The sequence below is a fragment of the Rattus rattus genome, chromosome 5 (genome assembly GCF_011064425.1).
Source record: "Rattus rattus isolate New Zealand chromosome 5, Rrattus_CSIRO_v1, whole genome shotgun sequence".
NCBI classification, from domain to species: domain Eukaryota; kingdom Metazoa; phylum Chordata; class Mammalia; order Rodentia; family Muridae; genus Rattus; species Rattus rattus.
This window is the reverse complement of record NC_046158.1, coordinates 62,300,809-62,328,626: the sequence shown is the minus strand read 5'-3', so window position 1 is coordinate 62,328,626 and position 27,818 is coordinate 62,300,809. Positions and strand designations below refer to the sequence as shown.

The 27,818-nt window shown below is 46.8% G+C and overlaps 1 protein-coding gene across 1 annotated transcript; it reads right to left on the bottom strand.

Annotated features, from left to right (window-relative positions):
- Positions 1 to 5,843: 5,843 nt before the first annotated feature.
- On the bottom strand, positions 5,844 to 26,055 carry Slc43a3 (solute carrier family 43 member 3). Its single transcript, XM_032901979.1, has 13 exons — positions 26,031 to 26,055; positions 24,861 to 25,205; positions 24,399 to 24,528; positions 22,247 to 22,293; positions 19,528 to 19,604; positions 19,248 to 19,340; positions 15,871 to 16,010; positions 14,552 to 14,649; positions 12,495 to 12,707; positions 12,154 to 12,273; positions 8,107 to 8,293; positions 7,472 to 7,586; positions 5,844 to 6,068 (listed from the first exon to the last, which is right to left on the bottom strand). Exons 2-13 carry the CDS (start codon positions 25,039 to 25,041, stop codon positions 5,970 to 5,972), a joined length of 1,500 nt encoding a protein of 499 aa, XP_032757870.1. The 5' UTR covers positions 25,042 to 25,205; positions 26,031 to 26,055; the 3' UTR covers positions 5,844 to 5,969.
- Positions 26,056 to 27,818: the final 1,763 nt, after the last annotated feature.

The following is a 27,818-nucleotide window of genomic DNA, read 5'->3' as shown; positions in this document are numbered from 1 at the left end:
CCCCAGAACTCCAAGATTCCTAAGACAAGTTGAGTCTTTAATTCCCCAAATTTCTCTCATTTTGTGTCCCCTATACCTGGGGAGTGTGAACTTGGTTTGTGCCCCACCCCCACCCCACGCTGGAACCTGCAACAACCAGAGTCTTTCTCCCACATACATCACACCCAGGCAACAAACTGTTAAGGGAGACATGAACAAATGTTTCGAGTCAGAAAATAAAAACTTAAAGCCCCTGGAGTAGCATCTGGTATAGGCGGTGGTAGTCCTGGACTTTAAGACCATGCTGGTGAGTGGGCCCCACTGTGGAAAGCCACACAGGCTGCATGTACACCCAGAAGCAAAGAGGCCCCATCTGTGAGCTCTTTATTTGGTCAACAAAACACAGGAACAAGCTTTGAAGTGGACAGAAATGCCATAACAAAGAATGTTAGAGGGGGGGCTTCTTACTGTCTCCTGAGACGGGGGGGGGCTTCAAAAACAAACCACAGGGGGTCCTTACACGCAAAGCACTGAATCTGGGGAAGAGAGCTGTCTGAACTGGGAATTGATGTGCAGTACCTTCAGCTGAATAAATTAGCATCAGATGATCAATGAGGATTAAGGAATGCGCATCAGGTCATGACAGGAACCAAGAGCCTGAGGCAGCATGGTAAAAGCATGCACCAGACCAGAAGTGAAGTAAAAGTTTAAACCGTTTGTTTGTTTGATTGTTTGTGTATGTGTGGGACATGAAACTGTAGAGGTCATAGGTCAACTTACAACAGTCCCTTCCCTCTTCCTACCACGTGGATCCCCCAAGAATCAAACCCCAGTCATCAAATGCCTTTACCCACTGAGCATTCTTATCATCCACATTCTCTCTCTCTCTCTCTCTCTCTCTCTCTCTCTCTCTCTCTCTCTGTGTGTGTGTGTGTGTGTGTGTGAGAGAGAGAGAGAGAGAGAGAGAGAGAGAAAGAGAGAGAGAGAGACAGAGAGAGGTTCCTCTGAGAGGAAATAGAGCTCTTTGATAGTAGTTAAGAATAGAATTCAAGAGCTGGAGAGATGGTTCAGTGGTTAAGAGCACTGACTGCTCTTCCAGGAGTTCTGAGTTCAATTCTCAGCAATCACGTGGTGGTTCACAACCATCTGTAATGTGATCCAATGCCCTCTTCTGGTGTGTCTGAGAACAGCTATGGTGTATTCACATACACAAAATAAATAAGTAAATTTTTGAAAAAAGAATAGACTTAAGAGGCAGCCTTCTATCTAACTACATAGTAAATTTCATACCTGTCCTACTCAGAGACCATTTGAGGTGAGGGACCAGGTTTCATTAGGAGCCAGGCTCTGGTTGCTTGGATGTTATTACAAGTCACTAGGCTCTGAATGCTAGAAAGTTTCCATTTTATTTTTGGTCCTTTTATTTGGGAACTTTTTGTCTCTATGGATCACTCTCTGGAAACTCCCTTTGTGACAATTTTGCTATGAGACTTGACAACATCTGGCTACTTTCTGACTTCTATTGTTACTCACACTCTCTAGTCTGCTTGCTCAGTCTGTTCTATGACTCCAGGTGGTCTGGGACCCCTGTGCTGACAGCAGAAAGAGAGGCACAACATCCCAAGAATATGTGAAAGAACATAACACCCAATAACGGCATGGGTGAATATAAGGGAAATCATAACCGTGTGACAGCATCAATAGCTGTTTAAAATCGTAGGTTTTGGGGGTTGGGGATTTAGCTCAGGGGTAGAGCGCTTGCCTAGCAAGCGCAAGGCCCTGAGTTCGGTCCCCAGCTGGGGGTAGGGGGGTGGGGGGGGGGGGGAGTAAAATCGTGGGTTTGGTGACTATTTGATGACACTGGCTGATAATCTTTTAAAATGTTTCAAAAGCTTATAAACATTGATAAGCTCGCTTAAAACACTGGTTTTGACTTATAAAATAGGGCTGGTTACGTATACTTCTCTGGCCAAACAGGCCTAGGGAGAGTCCCATACATTCCCTAAATCAATTGCTAACTAACGCCCCAGTGGAGGCCCACCATGGTGCATAGTGAAGACAGTTGCCTCTGGTCTCTGCCTGAGGCTGGTGGCTGAAGTCCAGGATTGCACTGAAAGTGCAGTGAGGCAGTAAGTCAGCTTGAACCTACTGAACCCTGCACTGTTGGCTTCCTGTAGTAACACAGCAGGAGGTCCCTTCTAGTAGCCCAGGGAGGGAGAGCTCTCTACTTAGAGTCCCAGGGGAAGAAGTCTGTCTCACTTTCTTGCTTAGCTTCCCAGGAATCACCTCTAACTCTGAGGAAATGAGTGTTCCTTGCATTTCTTAGAATTTCCGAGCATTTTTTTTCTTTCCAAAAAAGAAAATGAAAACTCTGTTGTGTATATTCACTATCCCCATAGCACATCCATTTCAAGTATAAAACTCAGTGCCATCACCTCCCTCAATTTTTGTTATGTATGATCTACTTTTCTGGTGTTGTTTTGTGTTCTGTGTTTTGAGTCTCTCAATGTAGCTTAGCCTGACTGTTTCAGAATTATGTAGACCAAGCTGTCATCAAACTCACAGAGATCTGTCTGCTTCTTGGGGCTAAAATTAAAGGAACACATGATCATGACTGCTCTAACATTTAGTTAGTTAGTTAGTTAGTTAGTTAGTTAGTTAGTTAGTTTGTTTGTTAAGACAGGGTTTCTCTGTCTAACAGTCTTGGCTCTCCTGGACTCACTTGGTAGACCAGCTGGCTTCGAACTCACAGAAATCCACCTGCCTTTGCCTCTTGAGTGCTAAGATTAAAGGTGTGCACCACTACGCCTGGCTTTGCTCCAGTGATATTTTTTTAATTCCCTGCCCACAAATGCACAGACACTAGTAGACATTCTGCATATGTGCATATTCAGGAATTAATATGTAAATGGGGATCTCTCTCATTGGCTTTCTCACTTAGCATAATCTTTTAAGTTCCACAACATTATGTATGGCTTGTGTTATTATTTTGTTGGTTTTTTTTTTTTTTTTTTTTTTTGTTTTTTTTTTTTTGGGCTGGGGTCCAAACCCAGGGCCTTGCCCTTCCTTGGCAAGCGCTCTACCACTCGGCTAAATCCCCAACCCCCATTTTTTGTTTGTTTTTTTTACCAAGTAATATTCCATTGTATGAGTATGTTTTATTTGCCCACTTCCCATTGATAGACCTTAGATGTCTTTTGAGCTTTATCATGTTGACTATAACGTTAACTGTGTTTGTCACAGTAACTTCTATAGGCCATGCATTTGACCTAATTCCTATCTCTAGCAACAACCCAGGGAGACAAGTCTCTTTCTCCCATAATAATGAAGGACATAAGATGTAGGGGTGAAGTTGCCATCTAAGGTCATATAGACAAATGGCAGAGCTGGCATTCCCAGTGGACCACGTTTCACCTTAATCCTTCCTACCTGGTATTCTTGTTTCCTTCCAATTGGCAATGAGGCTGGAACAAGGGAAAAAATCTATTCATCCAATGGCCATCTATTTGCTGACCAGTTTTACATTGACTTGACACAGACTAATCAACTGAAGGAAGGGAACTTCAAATGCTTCCACAAGATCCAGCTGAAGGGCATTTTCTTCATTAGTGATTGATGGAAGAGAGCCTAGCCCATTGTGGGTGGTGCCACCCCTGGGTTGGTGGTCCTTGGTTCTATAAGAAAGGAGGCTAAGCAAGCCATAATGAGCAAGCCAGTGAGCAGCATCCCTCCATAGCCTCTTCATCAACTCCTGCCTCTAGGTTCCTGCTCCATTTGAGTTCCTGTCCTACCTCCCTTCAACTTCCTTTCCTCCTCAACTTGCTTTTGCTCATAGGGTTTCATCATAGCAACAGTAACCCTAAGGAAGAATCTCTGTAACCTTTAACTGACAGCCTGTACACAGCAAGCACTCCAACAGGTGCAACTCAGACACTGCCTCCCACAGTTTTGTTGCCTGAGGCAAGCAGTCTGATGTTGGTCACCAAGGAAGGTGTGACCAAGTGTTGGGACTCTATGCTGCTGAAAAGCCTAAGGAAGAACTTTCTAGCGATGTCAACACAGTAGGTTCCCAAGCAGAGAAAACTGACTGCCTACACAGAGGAATCAGCAAACATGGACAGAGACCAGGGCCCTTGGTCCACAGAATGGGCTGTGCTCCCCTGAGAATGGAAGGGGAGGAGGCAAGATTGAGGGATCACACTGCAGGGAGCCTTGAAGGACAGACTGAAACTTAGCAATTGTCTTGTGAGCCTTTAGATTAGTGGTTCTCGACCTATGGGTCTCAACCCTTTTGAGGAATATATATCAGACATCCTGCTTATCAGACATTTATATTATGATCCATAATCATAGAAAAATTACATTCATAAAGTACCAAAAATAATTTTAAGGTTGGGGGGGTCACCACAACAAGAACTGTATTAAGGGGTCACAGCCTAAGAAAGGTTGGGAACCACTGCTCTAGATGCTTCTGAGAAGAGTAACAAGGTCAAATCCTTGCCTTTGAACTCTGGTATCTATCTTCAGACCCACGTACCTAGACTCCTTGGAATAATTCTTTTAGCGCCCCACCAGAAGAAAGAGAAGCTGTATATTTATTCATCCCTACCTACATCCCCAGCACCCAAGGCAGTACCTGATGCCTTGTAAAGGCACAGAGAACAGTTGCTGAATGACTGTACGGATTAATGAATCTATCAGCTGACCCTCTCTCTTCCTGTTACCTTTTCCCCCTTTTGCTAGGTAGACTAAAACAACCGGAATGTTCTGGACTCTGCTATCTTGCCCACCTTCATCTCTCTACTTGCTCTTCTCATACCTGGTCCTGAGTCAATAAAGAAGTGGCACTCATGGCTCCCACCTTTGGGGACAGGAATGAAACTACCCCTTGCAGGTGAGAGATCTCCCAGGGGCTGCTGACAGAACTGAGATTTATCTATGGACCATCTGAATAAAACTAGTGCCACAAATCAGGCAAATAGGGTATTGACTGAGGTTGAAGGGTGTAGAGAGGGAAGGGCTCAGAGAGTTCATATCTGATGACCCAGGAGCTTGTCCCACCTGTGTGCCCCAATTCTGTGTCAGGCTGCCATGCTACTCCCCTCAACCTCCATCCTGCACCCAGTCCCCAAAGGTGACACCTCCCTGCGAGCACACACATGCACTTGTGCAAGCACACGCTCATACAAACTCAAAGAGGTAGAAGCAGTGGTTGCCTTAAACATAGAGGCTTTATTATTGTATAAAATTATTACCTAGAGAAGTTATTTATGCAATGTGTAAGGATGTTTTATCTGCATATATGTCTGTGCACAAGCATGCAGTGCCTATGGAGGGACTGCAGTTACAGTTTGTGAGCCACTATGTGGGTGCTGCTAAAAAATCATACCCAGTTCCTCTGGAAGAGTAGCCAGTGCTCTTAAGAGTTAAGCCATCTCTCAAGCCCCAAGCTAATTATATATAAAAAAGTGCCCTAAGTCAATAAATATCCCTCTTCCTGAAGAGGAGATACTGCTCACCCGTAGGGTATGGAGGGGTGTCCAAAATCTTTGTGGCTAGCCAGTTAGTTGTTTCCTAAGTCCTTTGGGATAGCATGATTCTGTGACATATCTCCCTGTCCCTTGCAGGGAGCTCTGCTGTGGCCCCATGCAGGGAGTAACTTTCTGCTCCCAAACTAAGAATTCACATAGAGCTTTGCTATGGGTTGGTATGAAGGCTAGCTACTTGGCCACTGAAATTCTCTTCTTGGTAATCAAAGTCCTGGATGACCTTTTTATGCCTTGTTTTTTGTTTCCGGTTGTTGTTGTTGTTGTTGTTGTTGTTGTTGTCATTGTTGGTGGTGGTGGTGGTGCTGTTGTTGTTGTTTAAGGAAAACTATGGCTGCCTATGAGAGTTCTCCTAGGTAGGCAGTCTTTGTGGACACTGCATCATCAAAGTTGACTAATGAGCGAGAAAGGCATCTTCAAGGCTAGAGAGTGAGGGCGTCTGGGCTAGGCGTCCACTGATGGTTTTGTCTTCTCAGCACGGCACTCACGGTACACCAGGAAGGGATGGACCAATGTCAGAAAAATGGCAAGCCCCATCGACACCTGAGGAAATAGGAAAGAGGGGCTACTCCAGCAACTCTGAGCTGCACCCATCACCAACACAAGGAACTACTTGGTCCTTCAACAAAGTCCCACTTGGTCTATTTTCCACCTAGATACTAAGGTAACCTGTAGGACTTTTGGTTTATTTTCATAATTTTCTTTCTTTCTTGAGGCAGGCTCAGGCTGAGCTCAAAAGTCTAATCTGTCTCCCAAGTTCTGGAATTATAGGCATATACCACCCTACACGACTTAGTCAGTGTTCACGATTGAACTCGGCCTTGTGTGTGCTTACCAAGCCCTCTACTAATAAGCCACCTGCCAGCCCCATTCCATTCCATGGGTGAGGAAGCAATGGCCTAGTGGGACCAGTGACCACCTATGAGAAGCTGGGGAGGCAACTGTTAGATTACATCTAGATGTTGAGTTAGGGCTCCTGACGCCTTAAGCATAGCCTTGTTCCTTCTAGTGACAGACTTATATACTTGCTTTTCACTTTGAGCTTTTAAAAAGATACTTCTTTTGTGTGTGTGTGTGTGTGTGTGTGTGTGTGTGTGTGTGTGTGTGTGTGTGTGTGTGTGTGTGTTTCCAAGTGTCATGGAACACATGCGGAGGTCAGAGAACAACTTGTAACCTCTGGGTCTTTCCTTCCACCATGGGTCCTAGGGATCCAACTGAAGTTTCCCGATTTGGCAGCAAGTACCCTCTGAGCCATCTCTCCACCCTGATGATCTCTTTTTAATGAGACAAACAGATTCATCAGGGACCAGAACACTGACTCCCGAGTGCAGAGACCTCTATGCCTTAACTCACCGTGACTCTGAGTATCTGAGTTCGAAAGTCATTTAATCTCTTTGGTCCCCAATTTACCCCCAAAATTGGAGAGCCCTGACTACCTACTAGGGCTGGCCCATTATCATCTACTGAGTATGGGCCCCAGGGATGAAAGTATGAAGCTCCTGCCCTCAGACAAGGTAGTATATGCCCTAGTCTCAGGTAGAAGTCAGGGTCAGTCTGCACTAACTGAAAGTAGGGAACCCTTTTGCTTGAAATTCTGAGAGGATTTTTGCATCTTATTCTGGAGTAATACATTTGTCCATTCTCACAAACTATTTTTCTCCAGACCTATGAAAAGCCCAGGCTTTCTGGGAAGTGATACCAGGTTAATTCTATGACCTTAGAAAGCCCCAGCTTGAGCCAGGCTTCTGTCTGGGCCGCTAATTTCAGAAGTGAAATCCTGAATATTTCCTTTTTGTGCTGCAGAAGCCTCTAACACATCCAGGCCTCCTGAGCCATCTTAGGGCGCCCCCTGCTGGGGCCCTATGCAGTAGGTACAGCCTGGGTAACCTTTCTAGTCAAGGGCCCACACACATGCTGGCCAGGAATAGGCCCTGCGAGGTACTCACATATACAGCTTTGCTCTCCGGGGAGACTTTGAACAGGGGGAACTGCAACAGAGACACAATAGCCGACAAGGCCATCACCAGACCAAAGAGCTTTCCAAAATGCTCTGAGGGAAAACTTCGGGAGAGAAAGATAGAGGTTTCAGTGAGTTTTACAGATACCCTCCTTCAGTCCCCCAACAACTACTCCCAGCTCTCCTGTCATAGGCCTGCCCTTCACCCACCTGTGCAAGCCCTTCCTTCTCCCACTCTACTCAGTTCTTCTACCCACTAGACACAGAGAAGATACTATACTGGGCCCTGTAAGAACTGAAGGGACCCAGGCCTAGGCTGTGTCTAGGAAGGTCTTAAGGAAAAGACTGTTGCAGGTGCTGTCAAAAGAAGCAAGAATGGAGTGCCAAGGCCACAAGGATGACTCTGGGAGAGTGAGAACAGAAGTGGATAGTGGAGGGAAATAAGAATTTCCCAGACAATCCCCCTGGACAGAGGCTCTGGTATGTGAATGCTCCATCCTTCCCACCTGGACTCATACCCAGCCATGGCCCTTCTAAAGGTACCCTCACCTCCAGGCCCATCTCACCCCACAATTTCTTCATTTGCCAGCCCACTTTCCTTTCCTTTCCCTGAAGCTTACTTACGCCAGTGTGAGGAAGGCAGCATTGCACCCGTACAGAAAGGAGCGGCTGACCACTTGCAGGATGAAGGTGGCGTACTGGAGCTCTATGACAGGAATGGAGGCACACAGAGTAAAGCCCAGGGACAGGAGAGATGTCAGGGCCAGCGAAGGCACCATGGAGCAGAGAGCCACAGCCTCAGAGGACAAACCTGGTCCAGAAGGAAAGAGAGGTGCCTGTAAGTACACCCAAGGGAGAGCAGGAAAAGCCAAGAGAGATCAGAACTAAGCAAACAGAACCAGGTCATATCTCAATACCAACTCCTCCTACATGTCAATCAAATGTGTCCAATCTTCTCAGTTCCACACGGCTTCCTAACTCAGAGATGCAGTGGCCTCTCATCAGGCTCCACACCCACTGCCCCCCCCCCTGTAACCTAGAATCCGGAATGATGGTGATAATGATGACTGTTTATACAGAACTGGTTTATACATTGGTGATTGCCATATTTTAAAGTAAGACAATAAAGAAAGGAGGAAATAAAGGAAAACAAGAAGCAAAGGAGGAACTCGCTTCCCACTTTTGCTTTTGAGGAAATGTTAACTGCTTAACTTGTGAGTGTTTTCAACAGAATTCAAAGAAGCAATCTCAAAATGTCAGAAACAGAGAGAAACAAGAAATGAGACCAATGAACCGAACTGTGTCCAGAAAAACTCGTGTGTACGTGTGCAGCTTGTGCACATGTATGAGTATGCATGTAGGGTCACTGAAGCAAAAGAAAGATGACCATGGGAGTGCAGAAATAGCTCCTATGAGACAGGATGACACAAAGGCAGGAAGGGAGACTATTCGGGGGAGTGTGGGGACCAGCAGGAGGGAGGAATGAATAAGAATGGTAGATATTGAACACATACAATGCCATTGTATACATATACAATGTATATGAAAGTAAGAAATGCCATAAAGAAGCCCACCACCCACCATGTGAACTTTAAAAATTAATTTTAAAAGGATGAGCATACAAGGAGAGAGAGAACACCAAACCTGAAGACTCTAAATATTGTTTTCCACTAGAGACCCAAGACTGGTTAGAGAAATGGCCAGTTTCAAGTTTGGTGCAGGGAAATGTCCAGTTAAACAGACCCAAACCTTTCTTGGCACTAGATGGCAAAGGCACTGACCAAAACTGAGTCCTGTCTGAGAGTCCCACATTTTAAGACTGGTAAAGTTTCTAGTGGCCAAAGACGGATCAATGCAAGCCTGAAGAAGAATGGCGAGGGCCCGTGAGATGGCTCAGCAGGAAACGGCGCCTGTCACCAGCCTGACAACCTGTGTTCCATTGCTGGGGTCCACACAGTAGGAGGGAAAAACTGAGCCCCACGCGTTGTCCTCTGAACTTTGCAGGCACACCCCAACATGCACACACCCACCTACGTAGTAGCATATGCCTTATATGCCTTTAACCTCAGCACTGAGGAAGCAGAACACGGCCAGCCTGGTCATAGAGAGTTCTAGGCCAGCCAGGGATACATAGTGAGAGCCAGGCCAAAAATAAAAATCCCACAAATGGTGAGGGCCAGATTGCAGTTAAGAGGAAGAGCATTTGCAGAACACATGAGAAGCCCAGAGCCCCAGCTCCAGCACTGAAGAGGAAGGCAGAATAGAATGGGACCACGTCAGATACACTGTACAACTTAAATGTTTTTCAAACAAAGCAATTTTCCCTCAAAAAAAAAAAAAACCATATAAGATCCTATCTCATGGTATACACATATGAAATCCTCAAAAATAAAGTTGTTTTTAAAAAAATCCATAACGTTTTAAAAACTCAGACACAAAATAAGACCATTGAGCCTCCGTTTGTATACAGCTGGACTCTAAAGACAGTAGTGCCACTTGTCTCTGGTGGGATGTGCAGCCACTGTGTCACCCTGAAATGGTTAAGCAGAGGAGGAAGGCAAGCGTTTACTTCAGGGTAAAGAAACAGTGCGAAAAGCTGCGTCTTCTGGAGGCATTGTAGCTGCTAAAAGCCAGAGGAAAGATGACAATAGCACCCTAATCAAATCATGGGTCTCAAATTGATCACAGTGGTTGCAAAATCGTTAGCTGCTGAGGCTGGTGGGAAGCTTTCTAATGGATGGGTCAGACTAAGTTCTGAAGCAACTGATCCGTCTCAGTGTCGTAACAGGGAAGGCTGTGAATAGCAGGGGCTGTGAAGGAACCAGAGAGGCCACAGCTACTCCATTTCTACTTACTCTTGCCAAAAAAAAAGGGGGGGGGAGTTTCCTCCAAGCTTTGAATCTGCCTATTTACAGGAAATGCCCAATCAAAAGAACTCATTCATGAAATACCCAAAAGATGCCAAATCCAAATGTGGGAAATCTGACAGGAAAAATATCCCACTTTCTTCAACAAATAAACAAGAGGAGGTTCACTGACATAAACTGTGAAGGAAGGGAATTGGGGCTGCGGATATAACTCAGTAGCAAAGAATTTGCTTAGCATGCATAAGACTCAAGTATCTATTCCCGGTACCAGAAAAGAGGAGGGAGGAAAAAGTCTGTTTGCTGGGTATGGTAGTAAGCCTTAGCACTTAGGAAGTGACAGCAGAAAAATCAGAAGTTCAAGGCCATCCTAAACTACAAAGTAAGCTCAAGGCCAGCCTTGGAAATGTAGTAACGTGAAGGCTAGCCTAAATTAGATGAGACCCTGTCTTAAACAAATATTAAAAACGAAGATATAGGGGTTGGGGATTTAGCTCAGCGGTAGAGCGCTTGCCTAGCAAGCGCAAGGCCCTGGGTTCGGCCCCCAGCTCTGAAAAAAAAAAAAATGAAGATCTAAAGGACACATTAATTGTATGGAGATGCTGAACAAAACAGTCAGGAAACAATGTACTAAGGTCAACCGGGGAGATGTGAAAGGCAGTTAGTTGCATATTGGAAGCTATTAAGAATGAATGGGGATTTTCATGGTGATATTGATTGAACGGAGACTGTTTTTATTAAGAAGGACCTGTGAGGTATTTGCACGTACATGTAGTGCACAGCCTAAACTTGGTGTAAAACTCCTGTAACAGGGTTCAGGTGCAGAGAGCTGAGAGGAGGACGGAGACAAAGCAAACAGTAACCGGTGCTCCCTCCTTTTCTCCCTTATGTCCCAGCTCACACAGGGTGAAATATCCCAGCATCCTTCTGCTCTGCCAACCACACCCAAGGAGCACGTTCTAACTCCAAGGTACAGTGAGTAGCCTGAAGCCTTCTTATGCTCTCTCCTGTTTTCTCCTGCAACTCTCTCAAACTCTGCCCTTCGATTAGCTTGAATCACTCACAGAAAGGATCCAGATTCCTGAATACCTATCTCTTGTCAGCTCTGTCACGCCATTGTGGTCTTCAGACACGACCAGGCTCTTCCCCTCCCTTCTCTGTCTTTTCACTCCCTAAAGAAGCCTTCCCTGACGACAACCCTGCCTCACCCAGAAGAGGTAATATACTACGCCCTTCTTGGTGTCCACAGTCTGCTGCCCCTTCATGCTGCATGCTCACAGAGAGAGGCTCTGTGACTCACAGTCGAGCTATATCCAGAAAACCCCATCGGAAGCCAAAAATACCAGCAAGTTGAAAATGCATTTAACATACTTAGGGGCATTATGGCTCACTGTACACTAGCTAAAACATTTCACATCAGCTGGACAAAGCCACCCAACAGGAAGCCCAGTATCTAATAAAGCATTGGCTATGTCACGTGATTTGTCAACAACGAAAATAGGAAAACAGAATGGCTGTGTGGGTGTGACTCTGCCTGGTCATGGACTCCAGCACTCTGTCAGTAGCAGGCCATCTGTACTTTATGGACTGTTACTATGTCTAGATTAGTACAGCTTAAGAAGACAAGACTGACCTGTCTCCTCCACTGTTAAATCCCCATGGGTTTGCTACCATGGCTGACACAAAATGTATGACCAAGGCTTGAATGGATAGATGGGCCAGTCAGGGAGAAAGGGAAAAGGCAAAGAGTGGGCGACTATGAAGTCTATGAAGATCTCTCCTCCTGGCTCTCCGACCCCAGGCTTACCTGTCCTTTTGGCTTCCTTCTGATACTTCTGTTTAAGGCAGTCCATGAGTAAGCCGTTCCAGGGGGCACACAGCACGCCAAAAAATTGGGTGATGGCAAAGGCATTTGTGTAGGCACTGACTTGTGAAGGTACAAACAATAGAGAGGGGTGGGGTGAGAAGAAATTTCCAGGCTATTCACAAGAGAAGACTCTCCCACCCTTCCCTTCTCTAGCCCTCCTCCCCAGACCCTCAAAAACGGCTCTGGAATCCATAGCTTTGCTGGCACAGCATTCGTGAGTCTCTTAGGGCCTTAGGTTCCTACTTGAGACTTCCCGAAATGCTCCTCTGAAGCCCACATACCTTTCACACTATCCTCACCAGCCAACTTGGTGAGTAGAGAGTTGAGAGTACCAATGAAGAGGTAATGCCACAACTGTATGATGGACAGCCACACCACATGCAAGATGAATCGGCGAGAGAACACGCAGTGTCGGAAAGAGTGTTGCTGCTGCTGCTGCTGCTGCTGCTGCTGCTGCTGCTGCTGCTGCTGCTGCTGCTCTGGTCCAGAGTTCTCTGATAGGGAAGGGAGGGACGAGGCATAAAAGACACGGAAAGAGGAAGGGTTGGATGGGCCCATGGCCCCTAACAAGACAGTCACAGGCCTAAGCTCACTGTCCTCCACTCTTGTCTTCTATGAGCCAGCTAAAACTCCCCCATCCTCTCCTCCATGCTTCGTCATCTTGTCCTTCCACCTTCGATGGATCTCCTCCTGTTCCTTGGTATCTTGAAATCTGATCTTGTCTCTCACAGCCTGCTCAGGCACTTCTTTTTTTAAGATTGATTGATTGATTGATTGATTGATTCTATAAACACACCAGAAGAGGGCATCAGATCTCATTACAGAGGGTTGTGGGATTTCAACTCAGGACCTCTGGAAGAGCAGTCAGTACTCTTAACCACTGAGCCATCTCTCCAGCCCCTCAATGACACTTCTTGCTGTAGTACTTTTCTGATCCTTCTCAGCCAAGATGGCGAAATGAAAAACAAGGAGAATGTTGGGACAGAGTGAGGGTTAAGATGGACAGCTGTGGGGTTGGGGATTTAGCTCAGTGGTAGAGCGCTTGCCTAGCAAGCGCAAGGCCCTGGGTTCAGTCCTCAGCTCCAGAAAAAAAAAAAAAAGATGGACAGCTGTTCTAGCCTACTCTATGTCCCTTACCTTTCTTTTGGTCCCAGAATCCCTCATTTCCTTAGGACTCCCTTGTTCTCTCTGGTCCAAATGGGACCATGAATTAAATATTCTGTTCCTCACCCAGTTGACCAATTAACTCGTTCTCCCTAAGTAGGTAGACTGGCTAAGAGTTTAATATACAGGAATGCTCAGAGGCAGCCTGGTCCCACCAATCTGTAGCCTGGTTCACTTTCCTCTTGATTGTGTGAGCCTTCCACAGCCCTCTTACTCTTTTTATTGTTTGAGACAGGGTCTTATGTAGCGCAGGCTGGCCTGGAGCTCACTGTGTAGCTAAGGTTGACACTGAATCTCCTTTCCATCATGCCGATGTACACAGTGCTGGGATTGAACCCAAGGCGTTGCATATGCTAGCATGGGCTCTGCTGACTGAGCTACAACCCTGGCCCCTATTCTTTTTTTTTTTTTAACAAATAAATTTTATTGTGTGTATTTAAAGCACACAACATGCTGTCATCGGGTACATATAGATAGTAAAATGGTTACCATAGCAAAGCAAATTAACATATCCATCACCTCACTTTGTTGCCCATTTTTTTTGTGTGTGCCAAGAACAGCTAAAATCTGCTCATATAGAGAAAAAAAAATCTCTCAAATACAATGTAATTCTATTAACTGCCCTGCTCTGGAAACTGCTTTCTCCTGCCCAGCTGCTACTTCTGCCCTATGACCTGTCTCCCTCCAACCCCTCCCTCCTCCTCCTATTTTTACTTTCTACTGTAGCTAACAATGGTTTATAATATTCATAAGCAAAGACCCAGAGCAGACAGAGGAGAGAAAGGAGGAAGCGATTGGAGATGGTACGGATGGAGAGAGGTCAGACCCAAGAGACATAAAGAAATGGAGACACGGTGCCAACCTTGGTGCCCTTGAATCCCAGGAGAGGTTGAGACCACAGTGTAGAGATCAGGGCCATGGGAGACAGATTTCAGTGTGAGGAGAGCTGTGCATGTGGTGGAAAAGGTAAAAAAAAAAGAGGCACTGAAAACACACAAAGACCCGGCCCTTTCTGGGCCACCTCTCAAGTAAGGGGATTGAAGAAATGCTTCTGGGCTCTTTCCTTGCATGGCCTGGCCTCATTCTGAACCTCTGGGATGACTTCTTGGGGTTAAAAGCCACCAAGGCACGGGGCTGCCAGTGTCTGCAGGGACGCGGGTAAAGCGGAACTCACCTTCCTTTGGTGACTGACATTCCCTTGACTGCAACTCCTTGGTCTCATGCTCAGCTGCCTCATTCTCTTCCTTCCTAGTACAGAACCTGGAGCACAAGCTGTGGAAACAGAAGCCCTGACACTCAGTCCCAGACCATGAGCTTGACCAGAACACAGTGAGAGCAGAAGACCCTGTGTGCTTCACACAGAACCACTTTTGAACAACCTTGACGGCCACGTGGCAACCTAGGCCAACTGAATCAGAATGTCTATTGGCTAATAGCCAGGTTTCCGTTTTATTTTCTATTGTAATGATCTGATTGATTCCGATAGACAGACAAGTTTGGGGTATCCTAGAAATATGGAAGAAGAGAAGAGGTCTTTGTTACAAGTCTTGGCTCTGGACGTTCCCGTGTGGCTCCAGCTTTACCCCTCAGAGCCTTATCTTCACAGATGAGAAATGAAGGCGTGGCTATCAGTACTCGGCCGTCAGTGCATGGCTACCAGTGGGAAATGAGACCGTGAGAATGAACTCAAAGAGCACTTGGGGTACAACAAACAGCAAGGGAGCAGCAAATGAGGATGCCCCCTTGGCTCCCTACAGCTGACAGCCAGTGTGACCATGGCACCCACCTCCTCTGACTCCATCCTTGGCAATGAGACTCTGCCCATTTCGCATCATCATCCAGGCTAGACGTGAGAACTGCTTCAGCCAAGATGATGTAGCACACAAGTGACACGTCCATTCCAAGTCAAAGCCTCAAAGAACCGCGTGCGTTTCTGCCCCCTCTCTGAACCCCAGAACCACTATGTGCTCATACCCAAGCCTGTGCCATAGACATCCCTGCTATTCCAAACCCAATGTAAGTGAGGGCCTGGCAGAGCAGCCAGCTCCCTGCTAACACATCAGATGATCGGAGGCAGAAGTGATAAGATCATCCAAGTCTGGCTCAGATGTAAGAAATAAGTTCTTAGGAGCTGGAGAGACGGCTCAGCCATTAAGAGGACTCTCTGCTCTTTCAGAGGAGCCAGGCTTGGTTCCCAGGACCCATATAGCGGCTTACACCCATCTGTAACTCTAGCTCTAGGAGACCTGTCACCCTTTTCTGACCTCCATGGACACCAACGGTATACGCAGGCATTTTCCCAGGCAAAACACTCATGCACAAAAACAAAATAAGCTAATCTTAAAAAAAAAAAAAAAAAAAAAAGGAAAATAAGAAATGCCTGGCATGCTCGTTATGCAGCATTAGCTAACCAATACACTCTTCTCCTATAGCAGGGTTAGTCTTTCCTTTTCCTACCTCAGATCAGATGGGACATCAGCCAATCATGCTTACCCATAGCTATAGTTGGGAGGCAGTGGGTAGGGGATATGTTCCCGAGGCATCAGAAGGAAAGTACGCCCAACATGCCAGGCACTGCAGACAGACAGGAAGATGAAGGAATGCCTGAGGCTGATTCCCTGCTCATAAAGAAGCTGTGGAGAAAAGAACAATACATCAGGATAACACGGTCCTCACAGGAGCATTACAGACCAGTCAAAAGTGCAGACAGAGAGCTGCAGAGATGGCTCAGCGGTTAAGAGCACTGACTGCTCTTCCAGAGGTCCTGAGTTCAAATCCCAGCAACCACATGGTGGCTCACAACCATCTGTAATGGGATCTGATGCCCTCTTTCAGTGTGTCTGAAGACAGCTACAGAATATAATAAATAAAACTTTAAAAAAAAAAAGTGTGGAGAGAAACCAAAGTGTCTGTGGGCAGATGAATGAATGAGCAAAATGCGGTATCTCCAGTGACACCGTGGCTTTTACAAAAGGAAGAATATCATGGCACACACACGCTACAGATGAACCTCGAGAACACGGTATCAAATGAAGATAGCCAGCCCCCGAAAGACAACTTTTGTCTTTTTCTACTTACAAGAGACTCCTAGGATGCTCAAACTCAAAGTATCATGGCAATTGCCAGAGGCTGGAAACGGGCAGAAGAAATGAGGAACTTGTGTTCAATGGATACGGGGTTCCAATCTTATAATGTGAAATTTTCTCCAGACGGGTGATGGTGCTGGTTGCTCAGTATCACAAATGTACCTAATCTATACATTTAAAAAATGGTTATGGGCTGGCAAAATGGCTCAGTGGGTGAAGTCGCTTGCTGCCAAGCCCGATGATCTAAGTTCAACACCCACAACCCATATGGTGGATGGACTCCCTTGAGTTAGCGGTCTTCTGACTTCCACAGACAAGCTGTGGCACATGCACATGTGCGTGCGCGCGCACACACACACACACACACACACACACACACACACACACCCTACATCAATAGATAATTTGTAAAATTTTGACAGTAACTTTTAGACTCTATGTATTTTATCACATGAGTAAAGCGTAGGAGCAGAAGCTGAAAGTCATTTCTGAAAGTTTCAGCACAGCTTCCGGCCTGCCCTCCCAGATCCTCATGTCCCTACACCCAGAGCCTAGCAAGCAGCAGGGTGCCATCTTGTCATGTGCCCTTACAATCCTGTGCGACCTCCACAAATCTTTTTTGCTTAATGTTATTTCCTCCCAATAGCAAGAAGTCCTTTTGGGCAACTCTTCACATAAGAGGTCAGCTTGCAAAACACATCTGTGGGAAGCTACAGAGGGATCCTCCCCTGTGTTCTCCAGGGCGACTCACACAACCAAAGAAACCTCTAAATTCCTCAACTCCCAGGTTAGAAACCACAAGTTGAGACAAACCTCTTCCTTTTACAGAGGATGACAGTGCGGTCTGAGAGGCGAGATGACCACACAGGAAGCAAACAAGTCCTATAAACTAAGAATCCCACTCCTGCTCCAGCCCCTTCCTTCCCCCTTCAAAAAGAAGGAGATGCATCCAGGTAAGCTTTACCAGGTAAGGGGATGGGAACCTGGAAAATGGCTCTTGGGCTACCAGCAAAGGGTCTAAAGAGCCTCAGACTCAGACTTTCTTGCTAAGGTGCTCATGGGACTAAGGGTTCATGAGCCCATGGGTAGCCTAACAAAAGCCCAGAGAGAATTCCAGGTTGGACAATTCAGGGACAACCATTCTTTGCTCCTGTTACAGCCCTTGTGTTCCAGCTGGTTGCCTCACAATCAAAGTGGGGTTGCTACAGTGTCACCTATTACACCTTCCTTCCCACTGCAGTCTTCAAAGAGGAAGAACAGAGACAGGGAGGGAAGAATGCTTTTGGTGTTGCAACTAGGTCTTGGGTAGGTCAGGTAGGTTTCAAGCTCACTGTATAATATAAAATGACCTTGACTTTCTGGTCTTCCTGCCTTCATCTCCCCAGTGCTGAGATTAAAGGTGTGTTACCAAGCTTGCTTGTGCAGTGCTGGGACTTGAACCCAAGGCTTTGTGCTTGTGAGACAGGCATTCTAACAACTGAGCTAGCCCCCAACCTAAAGGTTCTCTTCTACTCTGCTTTTGAAAACCCTCCTTCAGGGTTGAAACATCCCCTAAAGTTCTACACCATACACCTATTTTATCTCATTGCAAGGATATGACATGCCTGCGTCTACCTGTCAGTAGTAGAGACAGGGTTTGCCATTGTTAGCTTAGACCAACCAGAAATCATCCTGTGGGTTAGGCAAGGCACTAACCAGATAAAACTGTTAGCACTGACTTAAACACTAAAATCATTAACCAAGCCAGGTATGGTGACCTCTGCCTCTAACCTCAGCACTGGAGAGCCTAAGACAAAGGGATTGAGAGTTTGAGGCTAGCCTGGGCTACAAGATACAATCCAGCCTGCCCTACACAGGCAGATGCTGTCTCAAAAACAACTTAACTGAAGCTAGGCGCCAAGACACATGTCTGTAATCTCAGCACTCGGAAGGCTAAGGAAGGATGATCATAAGTTTGAGAACACACTGGACTACATGGTGAGTCTTGGGCCAGCTTAAGAGGCCTTGTCTTAAATGATAATAACAATTAACTTAATAAAAAAACAAAACCATTAGCAGAATGGTTGTTAATGGGCTTCTAATATCCTTGCCAACAGTTTGTTCTCCTAATACTCTCAACCAGCCCTTGGGAGAGATAGAAAGGCCCCTGTGTAGTCTCTAAGGCCCTCACTAGCCTTTCCTACCTACTTCCCCAAGGTGGAAGCACACATCAGCAAATGCTAATTTTACAGAGTTCCCCATTTCTGTATATCCCTGACCCAAGTATATCATGATGTCATCTTCCTCCTTCACTGAGCAGAGCATAGGCTTAGTGCAGAGAGAGGGCTCAGTGGTCACAAGCTCATCTCTAGAGAGAAACAGGCCTAATGCAGGTTCAAATACCAGTTACCAGGGCAGAACCTCTGCCAGGCACCATGATCCCCCTAACACTCAGGTGTGTCACCTGAGGAATGTGCCTACCTCCAGGACTGGCAGAAGTCATGCAGGGTTCACAGGACAAGCGATTGGAATTAATAAGGGCTCAAGTGTTCAATAAATGTTAAGTTAGTATTGTGTATGTGAAAGCGTACGGAGGCCAGAAAATGGCCTTAAATATCATTCGTCAGGAGAGAGTGGCCTCGAGATTTGCCTGTTTGCAGCACTCCACACTGGGATTACAAACTCACACCGGACACTCAGCCTTTTCACACGGATTCTGGGAATCTAACTCGGGTGGCTGTGTTCACACAGTAGGCACTTTACAGAGTGGGTTATCCCCTCAGCTCCAGCTTCTGGCATTCCTACTTTAATGATGAGGAACACTGCTGAGGAGGAGTCAAATGCTCCATTGTAGAAGGTGATAATGGTTGAACGGTGTTTGCCAAAGAGATTCCCAATCTGGAGAAGACAAGACAAACTTAGCTGGCTTAGTTATTCATGACACAATTGTACCCTCCTCCGCACCCACACGTGTGCCCTCTTGCACCCCAATTCCTTCTATTTTGCTCTTGGTCAACCCCTCTGGAAAGCCCCCTTATGTCTGGCCCTCCCTCAGCTGCCTGGGATAAGGGAAGGGAGCTCACACCTGTAGGTTGGTGATGAGGAACAGGATTCCTCCCACTGCAAGCATAGGCATGGCCAGGAAGAGCAGCACGGCAGTGTCTGGAACCATAAAAATCACAGGAATGAGTGGTGACTGCATTGGAACCCAAAGCCCCAGAAGCTGTCCTCTCTCCTCCAGAAGGCTCCAGCTCCCATTAGCCCCAAGACAGTAGCACTTGCAGCCCACTTCACCAGCCTGCTGGTGTCCTTGAAGGGCCTTAGGTCAAGAGACTCTCCAATGATGCCTTCTCATGTGTCCTGAGGCCCCCTTCTCCTTACCAAAGGTGGTTGTGGATCTGCAGTAGCCCACAAATGCCTGCTCCATCACCATGGGAGAAGAGGAATCTGGAGTCAGTCCCCAAGTCCAGCCTCAAAATCACTGCCATGAGCATGAGCTACCTTCTGAATCGGCCTCACTCTCCTCACCCGATGAACAGAAACGAGAAACTCTACCCTGCTTTACCGGAGCACTGTAACGACTGAGAAAGAAATGCCTGTGGCCCTTCCCTGTGGTTGTGAGATTTTGAGCACTGCCTTGTGGCACGGTGCTTGTCATTGGAAATGCTGCACGAGTGAGCGTGCTCCAGGTTCTAAGCAAAACAAGGCCAAACAAGCAAGCAAAACTGGCATGCAAGCAACAGGCCTCCTAAGTGCGGGATAATCTCCAAATGACTCTAAATCACTGAGAGAGTAGTCTTAAAAAGGAGCAATTTTGTACCAGGTAATCCAATGCTTATTGGTGTATTAGGCCAGTTCTAGCATCCTCTATTGTTCCTGCATTTTATTTGTGTGTGTATTACATATATGTGTATGTGGTATGTATGTATGTGTGTGCATGTGCGTTATATATATGTGTGTGTGTATGTGTGGTATATATATGTGTGTGCATGTGTAGATATGTGGGGTGTGTGTGTGTGTTATGTATGTATATGTATGTGTGTCTGTGTGTCTGTGTGCAAGGGCATATGTGTGAAGGCCAAAGGACAACTTGTGGGAGTTGGGTCTTTTCTACCATGTGGGTTCTGGGAATCAAACTCAGGCCATCAGACCTGGTGGCAAGTTACCACTAAGACATCTTGGCAACTCTTAATCTCCTCTTCAGTAGCTACTGTTCGATGCCTAGAGAAGCTATGGAGATGATTTTAGAGATGAGTCACACTATTTGCCATTCACTCTCTGTCATTTACAAGTGTACATCTCTCCTAATGAGCTAAAGATTGGAGATCAGCTTCGCAATAAAATCTTCCTAGCGTCAATACTTTTCCCAAAACAAGTCCTGTTTTATGGAGGGAGAGGGACTTTTGCTCAACAGGTGTGGTGATGTGGAATGGAATGGCCTTCATAGGCCCATAGATTTGAATGCTTGGTCATTAGGGAGTGGCGCTACTTGACAGGCACTAGGAGGTATGGCCTTGTTGGAGTAGTGTGGCCGTGTTGGAAGTGTGTCACTTAGGAGTGGGCTTTGAGATTTCAGAAGCCTAAGCTTCTAAGGCCTCCCCCCACCCTTTCCTGACTGTGGATCCAGTTGTAGAACTTTCAATTTTCTCTCCAGCACGATATTTCCCTGTGCCAACACTCTTCCCACCATGCTGATAATGGACTAACCCTCTGAAACAGTAAGCCAGCCCAAACGCTTTCTTTTATAAGAGATGCCTTGGTCACGTGTCTCTTCCCACCAATATGACATTGACTAAGAGAGCTGGGTGTTGTGTTGGCTTAGTCAGTAAAGAATTTGCCCTGCAAGCCTGAAGATCTGTGACCAGCAAGTCTAGCCTAACCAGCACAAAGCGAGTAAACTAGACACAAAGCAAGAGATGCTGACCCAAAGCCACAAGAAACCTGAGGGGAACTAAGGTAGACTTCTGGCTTCTCCATAGATGTAGTAAGCCACACACTCTATAGGCACACTCGAGAGAGAGCACACATCATCACATATACATAAGCAAATAGTAATATAAAGAAGTAATGGGATTCTTGCTCAAAATTCACAAATATAAATAAATAAATAAATAAATAAATAAATAAATAAATAAATAAATAGGCTTATTGCTCAACTCTTACAAACATGACTTCATGAGATTTGTTTGGACCAAAACACCAAGTCCCTGGGTTGGCTGAACACAAGTGGAACCTCCTTCATGAAGTCAGCTGGCCCTGATACAGCTATTACACAACAGATCTAACTATTTTTTTATTTCTCAACCCCTAAAATTAAGCCACCCAATCTTCCCCTGGGGAGGAATGTTGCAAGTCACCTCTTGGTCAATTTAACCTCCTGCTTCTAGGTCTACTTCCCTCATATTTATCCATGGCCTTAGGTAAGTCATTAAACTAGCCCCTGCTCACCCACATCTCCTCTCCTCTCATCTTATCTCCTCTGGGCTTTCACCCCCACATAACAAAGGAAAGAAAAACAGGCAAGTCTGGAATGCCCAGACTTTTATAGGAATCACTGGAAGCAAATTTTTGCATGCAACAGGGCTGTTGGTTTTGATTCTGCTGAGAGATTATTTTCAAAATTATCATGCATGTTACAAAAAGAACCACAGGAGAACATTTTAATACTATATACAGTTCTTCCGTAGGATAAATTTTTCACAGACAATGTGGCTCTATGAAACTATCATGGGCCCTTTGCCTTCAGTACCTGGCCCATCCATCCCCTCCCCAATTGTTCCTCCCTCCCAGCTGTCTGCCCTCACCTGCAGAGGTGAACGCAATGATGAGTGTGGCGCAGGTGTAGAAAAATCTGAAATACAGAAGCATCCAATTAAAAGAAGAAACATGAGGACCAAGTAGGAGCAGGCTCAGCAGACATTTAACACTAGCTAGAATTTGACAGCACTGTGAGCCAGGGAACTCCATGGGTACAGCCACTTCTGAGAGGTCAGCATCCAAGAAATCCTGAAAGACTGAGAGGTAGTCCTGACCCCACAGCTAGGACGCGTGATAGCAAATCTCAGTGGTAAACTTGATGAGCAACTAGAATCACCTGGGCAATGGGTTGATTACATTAACTGATATGGGAAGTCTCATCTGGACTTGAGTGGAACTATTCAGATGGCAGAGGATCCTGGACTGTATAAAACAGGGAAGGTGAGCTCAGCACCTCCCCCACCCCCCCCCCCACCCCCACCCCATCTTCTGTGTGACTTCAGATGCAATGTGAACAGCTACCTCAGGCTCCTGCTGCTGGGATGTCCCACTGTGATGGACCGGAACCAGGAGCCTTGAGAAGGCTTGCTCCCTTAAGTTGCTTTTCGTTTGGTATTTTATCTCAGTAACAAGAAAGTAAGGAGAGTCCAGAGTCTAAGGCTAAACTGGGAAATCTTGGCTAAAGAGCTCAATTGATGTGTAAAAGACTCAGGAATACAGTAAGAACTGCACAGACCCTCTTGTCCTGAGGCCAATCCCTGAGGATTTGAGGCACCTTGTCCAGATGCCTAATATGCAGATGAAAAACCTTGCATTCTAATTTCTCCTCCACGTAGGACTTTGGACAAGGTGCTGCCTTTCTCTGGCCTCGGTAGCCTTTTCTGGAAAAGGAAAGCATTAGTTGACATGCAACCAAGAATAGCTGTGAATTTCAACTAAGAGAATCATAAACTCAGTAAAAAGAAAAGTTACCAAGGTGTGTGTGTGTGTGTGTGTGTGTGTGTGTGTGTGTGTGTGTGTGTTGTTGAGAGTTCAGGTGACAACTTGGTGTCACAATGTGAGAAGGGTTGGACGTGCCTAGATCAGTGATCTAGATTCCAAACTCAAAAGTCGTAGAGTTCCCAGCTTGGGGTGTGGCTTAGAAGTTGTGGTGATTTGAATGAATATGCCACCCACAGGCTGATACATTCCTATACTTGCTTTCCAGTTGGTGGGGAGGACTCGGAGGCGTGGCCTTGTTTGAGGAGGTGTGTACTGGGGCTGTGTTGTCATCACTACTGTACTCTCAGCTCCTGCCTGTGGATCCAGATGTGCAGCCTGAAGGCCAAACCTGCCTTACGCCATCACAGGCTCGGGAAGCACAGGCTCGATTAAATGTTTCCTTTTGTAAGTTGCCTTGTTCATATATATATATTTATCGCAGCAACAGAAAAGTCACCAACACAGAAGTAGACACTTGCCTGGCTTTCATGTAGCAAAAGTGGTACTAGAAAGCAGAAACTCAAAGGACATGGGGTGGAGAAGAAGGAAAATGGGAATCAACATCCAAGCTTATGTCTAGCTTATTCTCCCCAAAGCTTAAATGTAAGGGACTTGCTTTACCGTCTGTCTACTTTCCTATCCTTCTGTCAGCTCACCACATATATGCTCCCGCTATGGGCTGTATCAAGCCTTAGCAGACCCCTGCTTAACAGTGAACCTGGCCACGGGCATTATCGTAATCAGGACGCAACAGAACCCTGGAAAAGAACAGGAGGTCTCTGACTCATGCAAGAGACACCCGCGTTGCAAGAGCCTCCAGTGTAATCAGAGAAGCCTGAAATTCTACCATTGGGTGGGACTACTCAGAAAATGGAAAGCAAGAGAGAATGAAGGCAGAGCTTCAGTCACCTAGACATGGGGCCCTGCCGGAAACGAGACTGGGGATTCCAGGGACAAGGAAAACAGAGAGTACCGACTGTACATTTTGTCAATCTTGAAACTCTGGCCTCTCAGGAAGTTGAGTATGTAACAGGATAAGACACTACCAACTACAGGGGAAGGTAGAAAGGAAGGGAAGCCCAGCATGAGGGAAGAGGGTGGAGCTACCCAAGGGTCCACAGACTGTGACCCAACTGCCAGGGCACGGTTTCCCTGCAAGCCAGACTGCAGCCTAAACACTCCCCTAGCTTCTGCCCAGGCTGGGGGCTCTGGACTTACATGGCTAACAGGCGGGCCACAGCAGTCTTGAAGCGGTCAAAGATGTAGCCAGTGGGGAAGGTCATAAAGTTGTTCATGAAGGACGCCAGGGTGAAGATGAGGGAGAACTTCTCATCCTGAGCTTTGAGGTCTGGGAAAGAAAAGCTCTTAGGAACCCTGATTATGTAAGGCTGAATCAGAATCACCCCAACCTTTAGGATAGTTCCCAAACTGGATTCCCCACTACCTTGAACAACTTTGCTGACCAGAAAGCTAGCAACTTGTATTAGAATGTATTGGTGTCCTTTAAAAGCTGGTAGGTACTTCCTTCCTTGATAGCCTCCACACAGAGGGGAAGGGGGCAGACAGTCCGTCCCTCCCCCATAGAAAGGCTGGCAGGGTAAGCATGGGAGACCTCCCTATTCTTTCTCAACTCCCAGGAACCAGGCATAGCTTCCTTTAAAAAGGCAGCTTTGTCCTTACCAGGGAGGCCTGTTGCATTGCCCCCGAGCACGCAGTCCTGTTCACAGGGCTTTAAAAAGTAGTTTTCTGCTTTGAACACAAACAACAGTGAGGTCCAGCCAAAGAGGACACCAGCAAAACCGATGCATTCCAGCAGCCCAGTCAAGAAGGTGGCCAAATAAAGGGGCAGCTGGCTCGCCATGGTCTGAGGTGAAGTGGGTCCACAAATCCTATCCTGAACTTCAGAGACTACTGGTAGTGGTGTGTAGGAAATTTCCTTTGGCAAGCACTCGACTTCAATGAGCCCTCTTGTTCCAACTGTCTCTGGGTTGAGCAAGAAATGCCGTGGAACGGTTTGTCTGGATCCTGTTGAAAACAAGGCAGAAGCAGCCTGGTACAGGAAGCTTGTGAAAAAAGACAGCTGAGGGGAAAGGGGTCCTCAGGAGTGGCCGTAAAAACTTTCATACATGACCAGGGAATGTGGCTTAGCCATAGATTATCCACAGTTCATTCCCAAACATGGAAAAACAAAAACAACACCCACCCCACCACCACCGGCCAAAATACTGTTCAGACATCCTTTCATTCACAGCATCTGCGAAACTACCCATGGCTAAGAAGATAAGGCAGGCCTCAATGGCAGCACATGCCATTCCTGCCTAGTGTTTGGGGACATCACAAGCAGAGGTAGGAACCCCGGAGAACCGCCCCCGCACGCCCCCACTTGAAAGTCTGAATATAGTCCACCAAAAGAGCAGTCACCCTGAGCCATCTGAAGGCCTTGGGGGACCTTGCACCTGACCACAGACGAATGCTCCGGTCTATAGCTGGAACTCTTCAGTGCGACAGAGTGAAACAAAGAAATTCTGAAGGTTTGTTTTTTTTGGGAACTTGCCCCAGGGTCGCATAGCTACTTGGTCACTATGAAAAATATCCCAACAAGAGCCTTGTCTAGGACCACAACTCCCATCCCCCGCTGCCTCTACCGACATTCACTAACTTCCACCAGGCCATAGGTCGCGCTCCAGCCCGCGGCCACTCTCTCCCAGATCGCTGTCTCCGTAGTCCCACCGCCACCAAGCCACCGTCTTCCACTATGACCCGGCAGCCCAGAGCCGCTCGGTCCGGATCTGCCTGGCCCGACCCAGCAGAACTCAGCTAGACCCCGCCCGGTGTCCTACCCAGTCCTACCCGCGTGTTCTAAGCTCGCAGGTTCCCGCGCCTCGACCCGGTTTCCCGCCCCCCGCCCCACCCCCTCCCCCACCCACCGCTCTCATCGCCCCTCCCAGTCCTCTGCCTCCTCCCTCTTGCTGCCTCCTTCTCGCCCCTTCCCGCAAGGGCTTGGGGACCGTCCGGTTTCCATTGCTTCCTTCTTAAAACAACAAAAACAAAAACAGAACCCTCTTCTTTCTTCCTATCCCAACAGCTGTCTAGGATTCGGACAGGGTCTTTTTGCTCTCTTTTGACTGACTTTAAGCCTTAGGTAATCCTGCCTGAATGGCCCTAACCAAGCTAGTTTTAAAACAGTTCCAGGCGGTGGTCCAGTCATAGAGATCAAAGGCAACTGAACGTGGATGCACGCACATTGTGTTTCCAACGCTTTACCTTGTCCACTCGAGTGGGCATGGTACACAGTTTCCCACTTTCTCATCAGCTCTCTCCCGACCCTAAGTTTATCCCCAGAGCTGCCAAGAAAACCTCCAGTAAAATCACGGAGCTAGAATCTGGGCAGAAGTGCTAAGCAGAAACTATCACTGGAGGGGGCCTTGCCTTTCACCTCTAAGGACCCTTTTCATTGTTCCCCACCTCACCCCTGCTGAAACCCCCGGCCCAGGTTCTGAGAGAGGCTTCCTGCCAGACTGCATTGATTAACTATTCATTCATCACCCCATTTTTTATTAATCAAAGACATTTATAATTGCCCATCGGAGCTTGTGATCAGCATGAGATAGCTGGACTAACCAGCTGTGTTGCTCACTCCAGCCCAGAGCAAATGAGCTGTGGCTGTCTTCCTTGCCTGAACCACAGTTCTCTACTCTCCTTTGAGAGAGAGCTTCTTATGCACTAGAAGCCGACACCACGCCCAGCTTTCTGGCTCAGCTCTCTTTTCACAGAGAGGTGGTGGGAAGGCCAGCATCAGGAAGTGCCCAGATCATCCCCAAAACCAAATATCAGAAAAGGCTACTCAAGTGACTTACTGCACAGGGGGAGGGTGCTGTCATCCTATACCCCAGTGACTTCAAACCTGGCAGGCTCAGTCTGACAGACTCACTAGCTGCCCCACTAAAATGGGTTCAAAGTTATGGGAGCTGTCCTCAAAGAGAAGCGCACCTGCAAGCTAACTGCGAGAAATGGGATTTCCAGTTTGTGGTTATCTCTGGGCCAGAGAGGGAGATTAGTGGAGAATCCTAAAAGGACTTTGCCCAGGGTCATGCCACACAGCCCAAAAATTGCCTAACTCCCAAACCTCTGCTCTTAACTTGTCCAGTCTTAACAACAGATATTGGGACACTGCAGAAAATATGTCCTTTCTTTAAAAATTAAAAAAATAATAATTAAAAAAAAAACCCAGGAGGGTGAGGGTGGGGGACTAAAAATACAACAACTCAAGACAAAAGGAAGCACAGAGCAAGATTTTCTGTTTTACTGCAAGTCGCAGAGACACTGCTATGAATGCAAGTCCAGCCTCAGCACTGGGCTCATGCGTTGCTCTCCTGAGGACCTGGTGGATAAGGAAAACGGAAAGAGCAAAGGAAGAAGAGAAAAGGTCAAAGCCAAGATAAAGAGAATTTAGAATGCAAATCAGCAGGAGCAGTCAGAAAAGCACGGCTCAGGATAAAGCAGCCTAGACTTAAGTAGTTCCTCTCTCCCAAGTAAGAATCCTACCCTATACCCCACTTGACTGCGGAAGGCACTGCCTCTAGTAACACGGCAGGCCTATAGACACTGTTAAGTGCAAACCTCACACTGGTCTTAGTC